Here is an 18,769-nt window from a genome sequence, read left to right as displayed (position 1 = left end):
TGTTTCTAGCACAAAAATTAAAAAACGCGTGATCAAATAGCACTGAAAGAAAGCTCTGTTTGTGGGGAAAAAAGCACATAAATTTCATTTGGGTGCAGCGTTGCATGACTGCACAATTGTGAATATCCAATTTCAGAGACAGCAGACACACAGAACAGGATTTAGTCAGAGACTGTGGGCATGATACAGGAGACGGTCAGAGACTGGGGAGATGGTCAGAGACTGGCGACACGATGTAGGGGACGGTCAGAGACTGGGGACACGATGCAGGAGATGTCAGAGACTGGGGAGACGGTCAGAGACTGGGGGACACCATGACGGAGACGGTCAGAGACTGGGGGACACCGTGCAGGAGACAATCAGAGACTGGGGGACACCGTGCAGGAGACGGACAGAGACTGGGGGACACCGTGCAGGAGACGGTCAGAGACTGGGGGACACCGTGCAGGAGATGGTCAGAGACTGGGGGAACACCGTGCAGGAGACGGTCAGAGACTGGGGGACACCGTGCAGGAGACGGTCAGAGACTGGGGGACACCGTGCAGGAGACGGTCAGAGACTGGGGGACACCGTGCAGGAGACGGTCAGAGGCTGGGGGACACCGTGCAGGAGACGGTCAGAGGCTGGGGGACACCATGGAGGAGACGGTCAGAGACTGGGGGACACCGTGCAGGAGACGGTCAGAGACTGGGGGACACCGTGCAGGAGACGGTCAGAGACTGGGGACAAGATAAAAGAGATGGTCAGAGGCTGCATACATGCTGCAGAAGACTGTCAGAGACTGAGAGCATGATAAAAAGATTATTGGAGACTGGGAAGGTGCATGAAGAGATTGTACAAAACTGGAGACACTTTACATGAGAATGCCTGATGTCACTGCTATAACAGGGCAATAGGTAAACACATCTTGGTGTCAAGTAGGGCCCTGAGGGCCAAACAGAGCCAAAGCGCTGCAGGTTGGGCCTTCAGGGCTATAAGGCCTCCATTACTGAAAGAACTCAAATCCAATGAGTGAAAGGAGTGGGCCAGGGACAGTCAAGCTTGGAAGCAAAGAGCTAGATGATGCTAGATGTCCTCCCACCAGGAAATGAGGCGGAGCTCTGTGTGACTGGCTGCAGCTTCTAATGCACATTGTGAGAAGCTCACAGTGTGCAGTGACATCAGAGGAATCCATTTCAGTCCAGGAGAGGAGCCGCTACAACTGTGCAGAACTGGAGGGGAGGCCGGAGTGCAGCTTTAAGCAATCATCGATCGTTCGTAATACTTTCAAATTCCCGTGACCAATTTCTTGACAAGTATGGATGTCTTCATAACCTGCATTGGGAGACGAATCTCCAGTCCAGACACAAGTTTAATAGACTGCAGTTCATTAATACATAAAATTATCATCGCTTGCGGAAATAAAAGTAATAGAGTCGTACATTCATATTGATTGGGAATGAAATGGAAATCAGGCGGCTCGGCCGTCCAGCGGTGAAACTGCTGAAATAATTTCTCCCATTTATTTAAGTAGCGCGGTTCTGACTAGTCTAAAGCTGGAAATTTTGAAGTGTACCTGTCGCCTTCTCGCATCCTATTCTAGCACATGGCCTCTGTTGGACCAATCCCGCAACTCGGCTGACATCGAACCTTTACTGCTGCAGTTGGTGGCAGCGCCTACTCCTGTGCATGCGTGTTGCCTTGACGTGATTTATGTTGCATGCATGATGCCTTGACATGATTCATGGTGCATGCATGATGCCTTGACATGATTCATGGTGCATGCATGATGCCTTGACATGATTCATGGTGCATGCATGATGCCTTGACGTGATTCGTGGTGCATGCATGATGCCCTTGACGTGATTCGTGGTGCATGCATGATGCCTTGACGTGATTTGTGGTGCATGCATGATGCCTTGACGTGATTCGTGGTGCATGCATGATGCCTTGACGTGATTCGTGATGCATGATGCCTTGACGTGATTCGTGGTGCATGGATGCATGATGCCTTGACGTGATTCGTGGTGCATGCACGCATGATGCCTTGACGTGATTCGTGGTGCATGCACGCATGATGCCTTGACGTGATTCGTGGTGCATGCATGCATGATGCCTTGACGTGATTCGTGGTGCATGCATGCATGATGCCTTGACGTGATTTGTGGTGCATGCATGATGCCTTGACGTGATTCGTGGTGCATGCATGCATGATGCCTTGACGTGATTCGTGGTGCATGCATGATGCCGTGACGTGATTCGTGGTGCGTTTATTGCTGCACATGCCAATGGTTTTCCTGCGAGTCCTGCATGCACACAGCAATATGGACACATGAACATTTTTTTCTCTCAAGCTGCACAAGTGTTTGTATTCTGATCTGTGTTGAAGTTTATGTCCAGCCAAACCGTTTTTCTTAGTTTTGAATACAGTGTAGTAGGATTAACCCAATCCCCCCCCCCCCCCCCCCCACCAGCCATCGCAGGTTTTTACTGCTATCTGGGGCTCCATTAGAGAGATTTCCCTTCACTTCCTTTCTGCTGACAAAAAAGGCTAGAACCCCTGACTGGAGGAGGTGCGTTATGTGACTGGAGGAGGTGCGTTATGTGACGGGGTGGTGTGTTCTGTGACCGGAGGGGGTGCGTCCTGCGACCGGAGGGGGTGCGTCCTGCGGCCGGAGGGGGTGCGTCCTGCGGCCGGAGGGGGTGCGTCCTGCGACCGGGGGAGGTGCGTCCTGCGACCGGGGGAGGTGCGTCCTGCGACCGGGGGAGGTGCGTCCTGCGACCGGGGGAGGTGCGTCCTGCGACCGGGGGAGGTGCGCCCTGTGTCGGGAGGGGGTGCGCCCTGTGTCGGGAGGGGGTGCGCCCTGTGTCGGGAGGGGGTGCACTCTGTGGCGGAAGGAGGTGCGTTCTCTGAATGTAGATTTGAATGAATGTATAATTCCCCCCCCCGTCCAGTCACTGAACACCCTAATTTCATTGAAAAAAAAATGCAAAACTTTTTTTGAATGGATGATGTGGAGAACAAGCAGCCTGCTATCCAAGCTGTACTACAGATAGAACTGTGCATCTCAGCAGTGGATTTTCAGCACTTCTAGCACTGTACAGGCTAAATAAAAGTAAGCGTTTTCCTGAACGCAGCAGCAGCCACACATGGGACCGGAGTTAACAGAAGTAGTTTATATTTACATAGAAATATAAAAATAGTTTTTTTTTCCTCCCAGAGTTCAGGTTTAAGTCAAAAGTGAAGGCACACTGTGAGTTACGTCCAAGGAGGTGCATGACATCTCCATCTCCTAGGACAGTGATGGCGAACCCGTGGCACGCGTGCCACAGCCGGCTCGCCGAGCCTTATCTGTGGGCACGCCAGGAGAATCCAGCGGTGCGCTGTCTTCCCGGCTTCTGTAGTGTGCGTGACAGCCGGGTCCCAAGTGCGCATGCACAAGAAGCAGTGCTCTTTGTGAATGGTAAGGCGGTACCTGGGACACATGACAGATCCCAGAAGCCGCCGGACCAATCACAAAGCGCAGCGCTTCTCGCGCATGCGCACTGGGCATCCGGCTGTCCGACGAGCACCCACACTACAGAAGCCGGGAAGACAGCGCGCGGCTGGATAAAGGAACAGGTAAGATAAAAAAAAAAACTCTGCGGAAGTAAGAGCGGGTACATGTCAAATTCAGGTACCTCCCCCCCCTCCCCAAAGGTCAGCAGTCATCTGTACTGTCCGCAGTCTCTGGTCATCCCTGTGCTTTCCGCAGTCTCTGGTCATCCCTGTACTGTCCGCAGTCTCTGGTCATCCCTGTACTATGTCTGCAGTCTCTGGTCATCCCTGTACTATGTCTGCAGTCTCTGGCCATCCCTGTACTGTGTCCGCAGTCTCTGGTCATCTCCTGTACTTTCCGCAGTCTCTGGTCATCCCTGTACTGTGTCCGCAGTCACTGGTCATCCCTGTACTGTGTCCGCAGTCTCTGGTCATCTCCTGTACTGTGTCCGCAGTCTCTGGTCATCTCCTGTACTGTGTCCGCAGTCTCTGGTCATCCCTGTACTGTCCGCAGTCTCTGGTCATCCCTGTACTGTGTCCGCAGTCTCTGGTCATCCCTGTACTGTCCGCAGTCTCTGGTCATCCCTGTACTGTGTCCGCAGTCTCTGGTCATCTCCTGTACTGTGTCTGCAGTCTCTGGTCATCTCCTGTACTGTGTCTGCAGTCTCTGGTCATCTCCTGTACTGTGTCTGCAGTCTCTGGTCATCTCCTGTACTGTGTCTGCAGTCTCTGGTCACCTCCTGTACTATGTCCGCAGTCTCTGGTCATCTCCTGTACTGTGTCTGCAGTCTCTGGTCATCTCCTGTACTGTGTCCGCAATCTCTGGTCATCTCCTGTACTGTGTCTGCAGTCTCTGGTCACCTCCTGTACTATGTCCGCAGTCTCTGGTCATCTCCTGTACTGTCCGCAGTCTCTGGTCATCTCCTGTACTGTGTCCGCAGTCTCTGGTCATCCCTGTACTGTGTCCGCAGTCTCTGGTCATCCCTGTACTGTGTCCGCAGTCTCTGGTCATCCCTGTACTGTGTCCGCAGTCTCTGGTCATCTCCTGTACTGTGTCCGCAGTCTCTGGTCATCCCTGTACTGTGTCCACAGTCTCTGGTCATCCCTGTACTATGTCTGCAGTCTCTGGTCATCCCTGTACTGTGTCTGCAGTCTCTGGTCATCCCTGTACTGTGTCTGCAGTCTCTGGTCATCCCTGTACTGTGTCTGCAGTCTCTGGTCATCCCTGTACTGTGTCCGCAGTCTCTGGTCATCCCTGTACTGTGTCCGCAGTCTCTGGTCATCCCTGTACTGTGTCCGCAGTCTCTGGTCATCCCTGTACTGTGTCCGCAGTCTCTGGTCATCTCCTGTACTGTGTCCGCAGTCTCTGGTCATCCCCTGTACTGTCCGCAGTCTCTGGTCATCTCCTGTACTGTCCGCAGTCTCTGGTCATCCCTGTACTGTCCGCAGTCTCTGGTCATCCCTGTACTGTGTCCGCAGTCTCTGGTCATCCCTGTACTGTCCGCAGTCTCTGGTCATCTCCTGTACTTTCCGCAGTCTCTGGTCATCCCTGTACTGTCCGCAGTCACTGGTCATCCCTGTACTGTGTCCGCAGTCTCTGGTCATCTCCTGTACTGTCCGCAGTCTCTGGTCATCTCCTGTACTTTCCGCAGTCTCTGGTCATCCCTGTACTGTCCGCAGTCACTGGTCATCCCTGTACTGTGTCCGCAGTCTCCGGTCATCTCCTGTACTGTGTCCGTAGTCTCTGGTCATCCCTGTACTGTGTCCGCAGTCTCTGGTCATCCCTGTACTGTCCGCAGTCTCTGGTCATCTCCTGTACTGTCCGCAGTCTCTGCTCATCTCCTGTACTGTTCGCAGTCTCTGGTCATCTCCTGTACTGTGTCCGCAGTCTCTGGTCATCTCCTGTACTGTCCGCAGTCTCTGGTCATCCCTGTACTGTGTCCGCAGTCTCTGGTCATCCCTGTACTGTGTCCGCAGTCTCTGGTCATCTCCTGTACTGTGTCCGCAGTCTCTGGTCATCCCTGTACTGTCCGCAGTCTCTGGTCATCTCCTGTACTGTGTCCGCAGTCTCTGGTCATCCCTGTACTGTGTCCGCAGTCTCTGGTCATCCCTGTACTGTCCGCAGTCTCTGGTCATCCCTGTACTGTGTCTGCAGTCTCTGGTCATCCCTGTACTGTGTCCGCAGTCTCTGGTCATCCCTGTACTGTGTCCGCAGTCTCTGGTCATCCCTGTACTGTCCGCAGTCTCTGGTCATCCCTGTACTGTCCGCAGTCTCTGGTCATCTCCTGTACTGTTCGCAGTCTCTGGTCATCTCCTGTACTGTGTCCGCAGTCTCTGGTCATCTCCTGTACTGTTCGCAGTCTCTGGTCATCTCCTGTACTGTGTCCGCAGTCTCTGGTCATCTCCTGTACTGTGTCCGCAGTCTCTGGTCATCTCCTGTACTGTGTCCGCAGTCCCTGGTCATCCCTGTACTGTCCGCAGTCTCTGGTCATCTCCTGTACTGTGTCCGCAGTCTCTGGTCATCCCTGTACTGTGTCCGCAGTCTCTGGTCATCCCTGTACTGTCCGCAGTCTCTGGTCATCTCCTGTACTGTCCGCAGTCTCTGGTCATCTCCTGTACTGTCCGCAGTCTCTGGTCATCCCTGTACTGTGTCCGCAGTCTCTGGTCATCCCTGTACTGTGTCCGCAGTCTCTGGTCATCCCTGTACTGTGTCCGCAGTCTCTGGTCATCCCTGTACTGTGTCCGCAGTCTCTGGTCATCCCTGTACTGTCCGCAGTCTCTGGTCATCCCTGTACTGTGTCCACAGTCTCTGGTCATCCCTGTACTGTGTCCGCAGTCTCTGGTCATCCCTGTACTGTGTCCGCAGTCTCTGGTCATCCCTGTACTGTTAATTAGTTTGCACTACTGTACGAGTTGTTTTTTCTAAACCAAAAGCTCGATATTCAGGTTTCATTGCAGTGTTGGCACTTTGAAAGAAATAAGTTGGTTTTGGGTTGCAGTTTGGGCACTCGGGCTCAAAAAGGTTCGCCATCACTGCACTAGGACATCTCCCAGACTTCTCTCTCCTAATATATCTGACAGGTGTATTGCTCTGCAGGAGTATACACTGACACACGGGGCTGTGAGAGAGGCATACAGAGCAGCTATGCCCACCTCTCCCCTCTGCTGCCCATTCACAGAAGCCTTTGTATTTTGTGAATGAGGTCACATAATACAAAGGCATCTGTGAATGGGCAGGAGGATGGGCGGGCATAGCAGCTGCACCGACTCTAATGTTGAAGATGCTTAGACCTGAAGCATCAGCGTTGGGATCCCAGAAATACAGCGATAGCCGTCTTCCGGGAGTGCAATAAGCCTGTCAGATGTAAGTAACAGGGATAAGTCCAGGAGGTGTCAGGCAGCTCCATGGACGTAACTAATAGTGTGCCTTCACATTTCACAAAGGATCTGAATTCCTGGAATTCATATTTAACAACTCAGAAGTTTTTATCTTTCCTGATTTTCACCTCTAAAGTACAAAATCAAAGGTCCGAATTTCTCCATGTTAAACACAGATTGAGAAATTTGCATCTTCACTACTCCATGACACACCCCTCTGAGCTTAGTGTGATTGCCGGGGATGGAACACTCTCCTTTAATTCTGCTCTATGCCTCGTCTTGGCTGGGTTGTCATGAACGAACCCTGCGGCACACCCCCAAACGACTTCCACTCTGCCTTTACCTAACTTGACACATGGCGGGTGTACTGGCTTTTTTTTCAAGCAGCACCAGCAACTTGCCCTTGGTAGCAAAACAGTTTGCACTAACCCCCGCTAAGCCCCCCCCCCCCCGTCCAGCGGTGTCCTCACCACCGCTGATTTCACCGGCCGCCTTCTTTCCCTGGCGCCCCGCCATCTTTAGTGTGGGCACCCACTGCGCATGCGCGAGAAACACTGTGCTTTGTGAATGGTCCTGTAGTCTTCTGGGACCTGTCATGTGTTCCAGAAGACTACGGGGAGTCTTCTGGGACCTGCCGCGTAGTCTTCTGGGACCTGTCGCGTGTCCCAGAAGAAAACGGGGAGTCGTCTGGGACCTGTCGCGTGTCCCAGAAGAAAACGAGGAGTCGTCTGGGACCTGTCGCGTGTCCCAGAAGAAAACGAGGAGTCGTCTGGGACCTGTCGCGTGTCCCAGAAGAAAACGAGGAGTCGTCTGGGACCTGTCGCGTGTCCCAGAAGAAAACGAGGAGTCGTCTGGGACCTGTCGCGTGTCCCAGAAGAAAACGAGGAGTCGTCTGGGACCTGTCGCGTGTCCCAGAAGACTACGGGGAGTCTTCTGGGACCTGCTGCATGTCCCAGAAGACTACGGGGAGTCTTCTGGGACCTGTCGCGTGTCCCTGAAGACTACGAGGAGTCTTCTGGGACCTGTCGCGTGTCCCTGAAGACTACGAGGAGTCTTCTGGGACCTGTCGCGTGTCCCAGAAGACTATGGGGAGTCTTCTGGGACCTGTCACCACGTGTCCCAGAAGACTACGGGGAGTCTTCTGGGACCTGCCTCGTGTTCCAGAAGACTACGGGGAGTCTACTGGGATCTGTCACCACGTGTCCCAGAAGACTACGGGGAGTCTACTGGGATCTGTCACCACGTGTCCCAGAAGACTATGGGGAGTCTACTGGGATCTGTCACCACGTGTCCCAGAAGACTATGGGGAGTCTACTGGGATCTGTCACCACGTGTTCCAAAAGACTATGGGGAGTCTACTGGGATCTGTCACCACGTGTCCCAGAAGACTATGGGGAGTCTACTGGGATCTGTCACCACGTGTCCCAGAAGACTATGGGGAGTCTACTGGGATCTGTCACCACGTGTCCCAGAAGACTATGGGGAGTCTACTGGGATCTGTCACCACGTGTCCCAGAAGACTACGGGGAGTCTTCTGGGACACGCTCCCCAAAAGTGCCAATCCTTAATGGGCAGCGGGGGACAAAAAAGCATTACAGCGGAGCTTCCCCTTTTGGGTGGAGCTCCGCTTTAAATAACAGCATCAAAAAACCCAAGAAATTTACTGCTCCTTCCAATGACTTGTGCCACATGCGTTGAGTATAAACACAGAAACACGAGGGACCGCACTTTCATTACCCGTTAAATCAAAAAGTAGTAAATTCCAATTTTTTTCACATGCCCATCGCCAATTTCTTGACAAGTATAGATGCCTTCATAAACTCCATTCGTAGAAGTGTTCCCCTCAGCCCTCGCAGACATATAAAAAAAAGCTCATTATTAAAGAAAATTATCATTGCTTGCAGAAATAAATGTGAGAGAGTTCTATGCTGGTATTGATCTGAAGTGAGATGCGGACTTTACGACTGTCCCGGGAGTGGAAGTGGTCCGCTGGAAAATGAAGGCAGCCATTCCAGGTATATGCCGGTAGGTGTGTTGACAGAACACTGGACCCCAGAGGTAGGTAGGAGGCTGAAAGTCTAAGTTTCGGAAGCCATTCTCTGTCTATGGTAGTAACTTTGGAGGTCCCTGGTGCTGTCTAAAGTATGTATGTAACAGAACTGGACCCCGACTGCACTAGGGATATTTCCGTTAGTCTCCCGCTTCCCTGTCCAAACACCGTCCACGGACCCCACCGCTGACCATACAAGACAAGATGACACCAGTCTTGTATTAAACCAGGAAATAGACTGCTTTATTTTAACACAGATACAAGATATATACACAGGGCGGGCAATACATTTAGTAACAAGAGACACATCAGCAGACACCCCCCACCAAGCCAATACACAAACACATACATCCCATAATAGTTTGCTCCCAAGCAAGACACACAATAGAACAATGGGATACAGCCACATGGCACTAAACAATCAACAACCCCCACCCCACCTATACATGTCTACACAATATCAGGACATCTCACCCTGCACCCTTAACAGGCACAGGGTGACTTACACATAAGAGGCATATGGGGAGCTGAGGCAGGGGTCTCCCCACCTCTCCAAAGTGAGCTGTGTTCCATGGGCCCCCCACCCAAAGTCACTCCCGTCACAATATAGAGCAGGGGTGGGCAACTGTGGCCCTGCAGCTGTTGGTGAACTACAAGTCCCATCATGCCTCTGCCTTTGGGAGTCATTCTTGTAACTGTCAGTTTTGCACAGCCTCATGGGACTTGTAGTTCTACAACAGCTGGAGCGCCACAGTAGCACTCCCCTGATATAGAGGATGGGAGTGACGCAGAACTAATGCAGGTCCTGGAAGTCTTTTGTTGTACATTAAGCTGGGTACAAACTGTAAGAAAACCGGAAGAAACATTCCGTACGAGGAACGATCATTCGATTTTTGTATAGCTTTTGTCGTCCAATTCAGACGTTCCAAACAAAAATTTCCAAAAGGACAAACGCCACAATTTTCTCGTACGTGAACAGAGCTAAGGATTTTCGTTTTATTATTTTTCGAGAAAAATCAGGTACACAAGACCAGGCAAGATCAAAAACAATAAACTACAATCTATGCTACAACGTTTCTACATCAAACAAAAAAAAAAATCTTCATCTGAGAATTTTCCTATACTTTTTTTTTTTTTTACCCCCTTCCAGTCCAGGCCAATTTTCAGCTTTCAGCTCTATCACACTTTGAATGACAATTGCGCGGTCATGCAACACTGTACCCATATGAATGTTTTAGCATTTTTTTGAGACAGATAAAGCTTTATTTTGGTGGTCTTTATTCACCGCTGGGATTTTTATTTTTTTTTGCTATGTAAATGAAAAAGTCCAAAAATTTTGAAAAAAAGTGTTTTTCTTATAAGATTTTGCAAATAAATAATATTTCATCATAAATCTTGGCCAAAATGTATTCCGTTATCTTTTTAGTAAAAAAAAAAAAACCCAAATTAGTTTATAACCAAAATTTATAAATTTTTAAACATTTTTTTTTCATTTTTTATTTATTTTTTTACATACTGTCACCCTAGCAGTACAGTGTCACCATGGTGACACTGTACTACTTGTGGGGGGGGTGATGAAGATTTTTTTCTTTTTTTTACACTGATTGCTTTTACACCCATAAAGGCTGTAAAAGCAATCATTTCTCCTTCTCTCTGGCTGCATTCTTGCAGCCATTGAGAACTACTGAGTGAGCTGTGATTGGTCACAGCTTGTCACATGGTACAAGGCTGTTGTGAATGGCCCTGTACCATGTGACCTCTGTGATCATTCACAGATTTCACACGTAGTAAGCAATGATGTCAGAAGTGACATCTTGCTTACTACTTTGCATGTGATCACTGATTGGCCAATCAGTGATCACATGATCGGGACCTCGCGCAGAGGTCCCGTCCGACGATCGGTGTTCCACTGTGTCTGGAGGACACAGCGGGCACCGGATCGCGGTGCTGCGAGAGCGCACAAGCATGTTGCGGGGAGGCCGTTTATATACACCGGGAGGTGGTTAATCAAGGTATTTTTGCATGTCATATAAACAAAACAACAAGCAGGAAACATAAACGTTACATGGAACAATAGTATGCTGACACCAAGCTGAACATCAAGTGAGCAGCAAGTACAAAAAAACTAAGAAAAACAAAAGTACAATAACTGAGGCTATAGGACATATAATCCAAAAACTGTTTAGTTACAAAGATCGTGCAAAATGACATTACAGATGTACAAGATGCTCAGAGTCATGTGATCAGATTCAGCAATACAACCCGTACCCTAGCACATCAGAGCCTGAAGATCCTTCAGTATAAGGAACAACGTATCTACTATACCAGAGAGTTTTCCTATATTTAATACCATCCTCTGGTTCGACTTGCTGTGAAACATCGAGGAAAACCGGACGATCGTTCATTTGAATTTCTTATAGTGTGTACCCAGTTTTACAAACCGTCAAAAGAAAAATGCCAATGTATATCCGGTGCTTAAAATTTCCCCTTCGTAGAAAACTGACCACGCTCTGCTTTTCTGCTTGGGGTGGTCAGTTTTTAATAGGAAAGTAGAGGGACTGGCGGGAACACCGGGGATTTCACACAAAGGAAGCAACACAAAGAGAACAGGAGACTCCTTCATACAAGTACATAGTACAGCAAGTACATATCAGCAATATGAAATGTTGCGTTTACATACTCTTTAACCACTTAAGCTCCAGAACATTTTTCCCCCTTCATGACCAGGCCATTTTTCGCTGTTCATCACTGTGCTTATTTAACTGGTAATTGTGCAATCATGCAACGCTGTACGCAAACAAAATTTATACAATTTTTTTTCACACAAATAGAGCTTTCATTTGGTGGTATGTGATCACCACTGTTTGTTTTTTTGCAATATACACTAAAAAAAAAAGACAGAAAATGTAAAGAAATTTTTTTTTAACTTTCTGCCACAAAACATATCCAATAAAAAAAAAAGATCACATTTCTTCATAAATTTTAGCCAAAATATATTCTGCTACATGTTTTCAATAAAAAAAAATCCCAGTAAGTGAATATTGATTGGTTTGCATGAAATTTATAGCGTCTACAAACTACGTTGTGTATATATACTGGAATTTTGTATGTACTACTAATCAATACACTGCAATAGTGTGGCGGGAATCTGACAGTAATGGACGCTGGGGGGGGAACTGACTGCCACTGACATCACCAGTGACACTAATACAATGATCAGTGCTAATACTATACACTGTCACTGTACTAATGACACTGGCTGGGAAGGGGTTAACACCTAGGACGATCAAGGGGTTAAGTGTGTATCTACCTATGTGTAATGTTTGCTGCTTTTTACTAATGATCTCTTAGTTTGTTATCCCTGCTTTGCAGGACTGAGAAACAGAGAGATCCTTCCCTCGCTGCAGAGGTCTGTGTTGATTGTCAACACAGAGTTCTGGGCTGTGATCGGACACAGCCGATCAGCAGACCCCAGCCGTAAATCATTTTCGGGAATTGCTGACAGGCTCCCGCTGTGTACAGTCAGCGGAAACAGACAGGCAGGGGGGCTCCTGCCTAAAACCCAGAAGCAGGCAGCAATTTATGGGTACTTCAGCCTACGGCTGCCACCCGTCCGCAGTGCATTGCAGGTGGGCAGTCTGCAAGTGGTTAAGAACATTTTTCTTTTTTACAGGAAAAAAGTTACAGTAACAAAATAAAAAAAAATAAAATGCAACTCACTCTCTGTCGGGTATGAGAAAAAAACAACACGGGTATATGGGCAGCACAGTGGCTAAATGGTTAGCACTTCCGCCTGGCAGTACTGGGGTCGTTGGTTCGAATCCCAACCATGGCACCACCTGCCTGGAGTTTGCATGTTCTCCCTATGTCTGCGTGGGTTTCCTCCGAGTACTCCGGTTTCCTCCCACACTCCAAAGACATGCTGGTAGGTGAATTGGCTCCTGTCTAAATTGTCCCTAGTATGTGTATGTATGAATGTGAGTTAGGGACCTTAGATTGTACGCCCCTTGAGGGTTAGCGACCTCAGATTGTGCACCCCTTGAGGGTTAGGGACCTTAGATTGTATGCCCCTTGAGGGTTAGGGACCTTAGATTGTACGCCCCTTGAGGGTTAGGGACCTCAGATTGTGCACCCCTTGAGGGTTAGGGACCTTAGATTGTACGCCCCTTGAGGGTTAGGGACCTTAGATTGTACGCCCCTTGAGGGTTAGGGACCTCAGATTGTGCACCCCTTGAGGCTTAGGGACCTTAGATTGTACGCCCCTTGAGGGTTAGGGACCTTAGATTATACACCCCTTGAGGGTTAGGGACCTTTGTGAATGTACAATATATATGTAAAGCGCTGCGTAAATTGATGGCTCTATACAAGTACCTGAAATAAATAATAAATATAGACCATTTGACCAGTACATAGCAGTATCAGAAATCCAAATTTTAGAAAAAGTGTCTCTCAAACAACACAGACGATGAAACTGGTCATCCACCACATTGGTAAACAGCTTGGGTGGCCACATGCACCCATCAATGATAAGATGTTCCTCGTGTCTTCACCAAAAGATAGATACCGTATTATCAAGGTACAAAATTTAGACCTAGGTTTAGGAACAAAAAAGGGGGCGTTGAAGAAAAGAGAGAGGGGAAAGAGAAAAGGGGGGAAAAATAACAAGAAGAAGAATAGATGTCTCCGAAAGAGGGGATGGGCAGGTGTGAAACCTTCCCCTAGCCTGGTCTTAGCTGATAGGGTGACAATGGCCTTCACATGGCAACATTATCCCCAGGGCAGCCCACATTTAAGTATGACCGGCTCCTTGTCTGACTTCACATCTCTCTGCTGTGGGGATAGAGGAGGTGAATGGCCCCAAAGGGTGCATTCAAATTCAGCAGAGCAAGTATACTCAAGCCAGTAATACCAAGTCCTGTTAAATGTCTCTTCTGTGCTCTTCAAGGCCATCGTTGGGGTCTCCATATGACGGAGGTCTTTGACCTTCGGAGACCATTGTGCCAAGGATGGTACAGTCGCGGCAAAATGGTCTCCCATCGGTCATATGGAGAGCCCGATGATGGCCTTGAAGAGCACAGAAGACACATTTAACAGGACTTGGTATTACCGCGTTGACTGTCTTACCGTTGCCCAGGTTTTTTTTTATTATTTGCTACCATCAGCTTTGCCCTGAAGAAGTGGAGACTTTGAGTCCCTGAAATACGTGGAATTTTTCTTTTGACTTCTCATCATGTGCAGTAAAGACTTGCTCGACTTATATTGGATCTGTGTTGCTTCCAAAACTTTAGTTACACGCCAGGGAAGTGCGAAGTTTACCTTGATGAGTGTTTATACTCTTAAGCCGGCCATACACAGGTCGAATTGCGAAAGAATTTTCTTTCCGAAAATCTTTTTAAGAATTTTCTTTCCGAAAATCTTTTTAAGAATTTTCTTTCCGAAAATCTTTTTAAGAATTTTCTTTCCGAAAATCTTTTTAAGAATTTTCTTTCCGAAAATCTTTTTAAGAATTTTCTTTCCGAAAATCTTTTTAAGAATTTTCTTTCCGAAAATCTTTTCGAAGAATTTTCTTTCCGAAAATCTTTTCGAAGGATTTTCTTTCCGAAAATCTTTTCGAAGGATTTTCTTTCCGAAAATCTTTTCGAAGGATTTTCTTTCCGAAAATCTTTTCGAAGGATTTTCTTTCCGAAAATCTTTTCGAAGGATTTTCTTTCCGAAAATCTTTTCGAAGGATTTTCTTTCCGAAAATCTTTTCGAAGAATTTTCTTTCCGAAAATCTTTTCGAAGAATTTTCTTTCCGAAAATCTTTTCGAAGAATTTTCTTTCCGAAAATCTTTTCGAAGAATTTTCTTTCCGAAAATCTTTTCGAAGAATTTTCATTTGAATTTTGCACCGTTAGTGGGCCACAGAAACGGGCGATTTTTGTGTCGCCATCGAATTTGAGTGATCGGGCACATTGGAAATTTTTTGAAAACGAACAAATTTCAAATCAATTATGGGAGAATTGTGTGAGAAATATAAATGAAAAAGAAATAAGCTTCAGCTGTTACCTGGAAAGAAAAGAAAATTCTTGGCCACGAAAACTCTTTTCTGTAGCAACATGAGGAAATTGAAGGCTCGGTTGGTTGAATTTTGAAATCAATGGTGGCATCATCAGATTACAAAACGCATAAAAATTCTGATTTTCTAAAGGATTTTTTGGAATTCGACCCGTGTATGGCCTGCATTAGACTGTGCTGTGTGATTGCACTGTAGACCATACGCCATTTTTCCCTCCACCAGTAAATGCGAATACAATCCTAAGTAAGCATTGAAAGCTAATCAATCTACTTCTCACAACCAGAATTCAGTTGAGTGTGAAGTCAAACCTGGGCTTGTATTGATTATTGGCAGTGGAACAGAATTAGAATTGAAGCAACAATAAACTCCATAGAAATTGATCAAGTTTTTCCACCAATTGGGAGAACCTTCCCTGGTTCCTCGTTTTCCCTCTCGTCAACATTCTACTGTGTTGATGGGGGACTCAATCCTTAGTGTGGTTCTATGTCATTGTTTCCAGGTTAACCCTTTCTGTGTTCCTGTGATGGTTTGAGGATCTTTTGCCCTGTCGCCCCCAGTCACAATGTTTATTGTTTTTTTTTCCTCCACAGGCCCAAACCGCAAATATCCAGAACCGGAGTCCAAAGCCGGGGCCTGCTGCTCCAGACCAGGAGATGAGCTTCTTCCTGGAGACCGGGCTCCAGAGAGCTCATGTGCTCTACTTTAAGAATGGGTGAGTTGGAACTGTCGGACCTTCTGGCCTCCTCATACACTTGGCTGTCTTGCAGATTTTAAAAAGTAGATTCAATTTCCACTTGAAGTCATGAACTAATTTTCTTGGACCGGAAAAAAAAAAACCCTTTGTCTAGTTTCTTTTTTTTTTTTTTTTTTTTTTATCTTTCATTTTTTTATGTCAGTATTGCTGTAATTTTTCTTCTTTGTAGTTCTGTCTTCAGCATGTTTGTATTTTTGTTTCTTTGGTTATTGATCTGTGTGTTTATAACATTCTGCTGCAGGATAAATTTTCACGAGGATGAACAGTATGTATTCTGTATAGTCTGTCTGTCACTTTCATAGTTCCTGTAGACTTGTGCATGTTAACCCTGAGTGTCCCGTCTTCCAGACCTAAAAAGCCCTTCCATTCACACGGGCTTATTTAATGAAGCGGAGCAAAAGAATCAAAGTGCCGTAACCCATGGCAACCGCATTTCCTGCAGTTTGGCGCCGTCCAAAGAATCAGTTGCTGGTTACTGCACTTTATATATTACTTTTTGCTGTATTAAAGGGGTTGGGAACTTCTGTAAAATCAGGTATCTGCGTATGTATCTCTGACCTATGGATGAGCGGCATTCCTTGACTCGATTCTGACATTCCTATAGAACAAATTGCAAAGAGGAAAAAGTAAGTAGATATTTATGATATGCAGCATTCAATGATCACTCATAAAAAATTATTTTATTTTATTTTTTCCTGAAGCTTTTTTTTTTTCCATTCAAAGCTCCTCTTGGGGCTCATTTAGACTTGCTATGGGATTGCAGTAAAAAATGCACATGGTTGAGGCACGTTTTTACTGCTTTCCAAGTGCTCTCCATTAAAATGACAAAAGTTGTTTTTTTTTTTGGTTTTTTTGGGGGGGGTTTTTTGGGGGTTTTTTTTTTTGTTTTGTTTTTTTACATGTTCCAGGCGGGACACTCGCCGTTGTGACTGGGCGTCATATGACATCCTGTCAAAACGAGCCGCTCACTGGGCCGCACAGCGTCGCGATCTGTCACCAGCTGTGTCCACGGGACACAGCCGATGACCTATCACTACACCGGCCCGTTGCCAGTGTCATGTGACCAATCAGAGCAGATCACATGTCAATTGTATACAATGGATGGCTTCCTGTCCTGCCATCCATTGTATATAATTATGTTGTTAGCTGTGACTGGTCAAGGCAGTCACATGATACAGACAGGGCCAATCACAGCCCATCTGTATCATGTGATCAGCTTTGCCCAATCACAGCTAATCACAACAAAAGACTGAATGAATCAGTTTCATTCAGTAACAATGATTGCAAATATCAATGAAATACATCGGTATTAGCAATCGTATTGTGTTAAAAAGAAAAAACTATTTTGATCACTTGCCCAGAGTAGTTCAATGTTACTATGGTAACATTGTATTGCTTTGGTCACGGTGCGCTGAAAAATAAAATAGTGAAAAAATGTAATACAAAATAAAAAAAAAATAGAAACATTTGGGAAAAAAAAATACAAATTCAATTATTATTATTATTTGCACCAAATAAATGAAGCAGAATACATTTTGACCTAAATTTATGAAAAAATGTTATTTATTTGCAATATTTTATAACAGAAACGAAGAAAAGTGCGTTTTGGTTTTTTTTTCAGTAGTTTCAGGTGTTTTTTGTTTTATTTAGCAAAAAAATAAACTCAGGGGTGATTAAATACCACCAAAAGAAAGCCCTAGTTGTGTGAAAAAAATTATAAAAATTTCATATGGGTACAGTGTTGCATGACCGCGCAATTGTCATTCAAAGTGCGACAGCGCTGAAAGCTGAAAAAAACCTGGGCAGGAAGGGGGTATAAGTGCCGGGTATTGAAATGGTTAAATAACAAACATGTTATACTTACCTTCTCTGTGTAATGGTTTTGCTCAGAGCAGCCCCAATCCTCCTCTTCTCGGGTCCCCCGGCGCTTTTGGCCCTTTCTTCCTACCTAATGCCCCCTTAGCAAGCAGCTTGCTATGGGGCACCTGAGCAGGCCCACTTCTGAGCTGCTGCTCTGCATGTCCATTCACACATGAGCAGGGGCGGGGCCAAACCGTGCTCTATGAAGCATGGTTCGGCCCTGCCCCTGCTCTCTCCTCATTGGCTTACTGGCTGTGATTTACAATGGGAGCCAATGGCTATCACTGCTGTCTCAGCCAATGAGTTGGGAGAGCCGATGCTCTTGTGCACAACGCTAGATTGAAATTGGACTTGGTAAAAAAAAAACCTTGAGCTTTTACAACCACTTTTAGCTGTGAAGGCAGGGGGAGGGGATGTACACATATCATGCCAAGAACCTCCTGCCATGTTTGGTGGGCAGTACCAAGTGAATGGGGCCATGTCGCATCCACCCCATAAACTGTACAATGCGTACAATTGTGGTGCAGGCCTATGGGGGTTAAAACAGATGGTGAGGAGGTGACCTACCACCTCACTGCCTGTTGAACACCCTCTGAAGAACAGTCCACTGTGGATCACTCTTCAGAGGGCTAACACTGTAAACGAGCCCTTAAAACAGCGTTCCAGCCAAAACCTAACTATACCTAAACCTGCTTCCATCCCCATTGTAAGCCTATTCTTTCTATCCTGTGAAAGGAAAGTTGTCTATATTTACCTATTCTGAGGGCGCTCTGGTCCGGTCACATGAGAAACTTCCAGTGCCTGCTCCAGTGTAGAGGAGGGACAGCCAACAACGGATGCCCCATAGTAAGTCTATGGGTGACATCAGCGCCCAGACTCTGAAGCCGTTGTCACTGCCTCTCCTCATCACTGCAGCCGGCACTGGAAGCTGGTAATTTGACCGGACCAGAGCGACTTCAGCAAAGGTAAGTATAGACTTCTTTTCTGTTGCAGGATAGATGGAACAGTCTGAGAATGGGGGTGGGGGTATATTTATGCTTCGGGTATGGCTGGAATTCCACTTTAATTGGATCATAGAAGAAAGATCCCTTACAGACTCAGATTACATCATACATCACATCCAATGTGACTTTTTCAAGGATGAATATGCAGT

General features: G+C 46.9%; 1 protein-coding gene across 1 annotated transcript in view; it reads left to right on the top strand.

The window, feature by feature from the left end:
- Window positions 1-314: 314 nt before the first annotated feature.
- Window positions 315-18,769, top strand: part of LOC149432915 (tetratricopeptide repeat protein 7B-like) — a gene marked incomplete at its 3' end in the record, with an annotated part of 95,068 nt that continues 76,613 nt past the window's right edge. Inside the window, exons 1-2 of the mRNA XM_089664813.1 lie at window positions 315-422; window positions 15,593-15,714. Coding sequence (XP_089520939.1) covers window positions 315-422; window positions 15,593-15,714 — 230 coding nt within the window. The remainder of the gene's footprint in view (window positions 423-15,592; window positions 15,715-18,769) is intronic.

Source organism: Staurois parvus, unplaced genomic scaffold (assembly GCF_062004578.1).
Source record: "Staurois parvus isolate SC_StPar_1 unplaced genomic scaffold, SC_StPar_1.0 ptg002049l, whole genome shotgun sequence".
Lineage (NCBI taxonomy): Eukaryota > Metazoa > Chordata > Amphibia > Anura > Ranidae > Staurois > Staurois parvus.
Note: the sequence above shows the minus strand (reverse complement) of the source record. Positions and strands in the feature narration are given on the sequence as shown.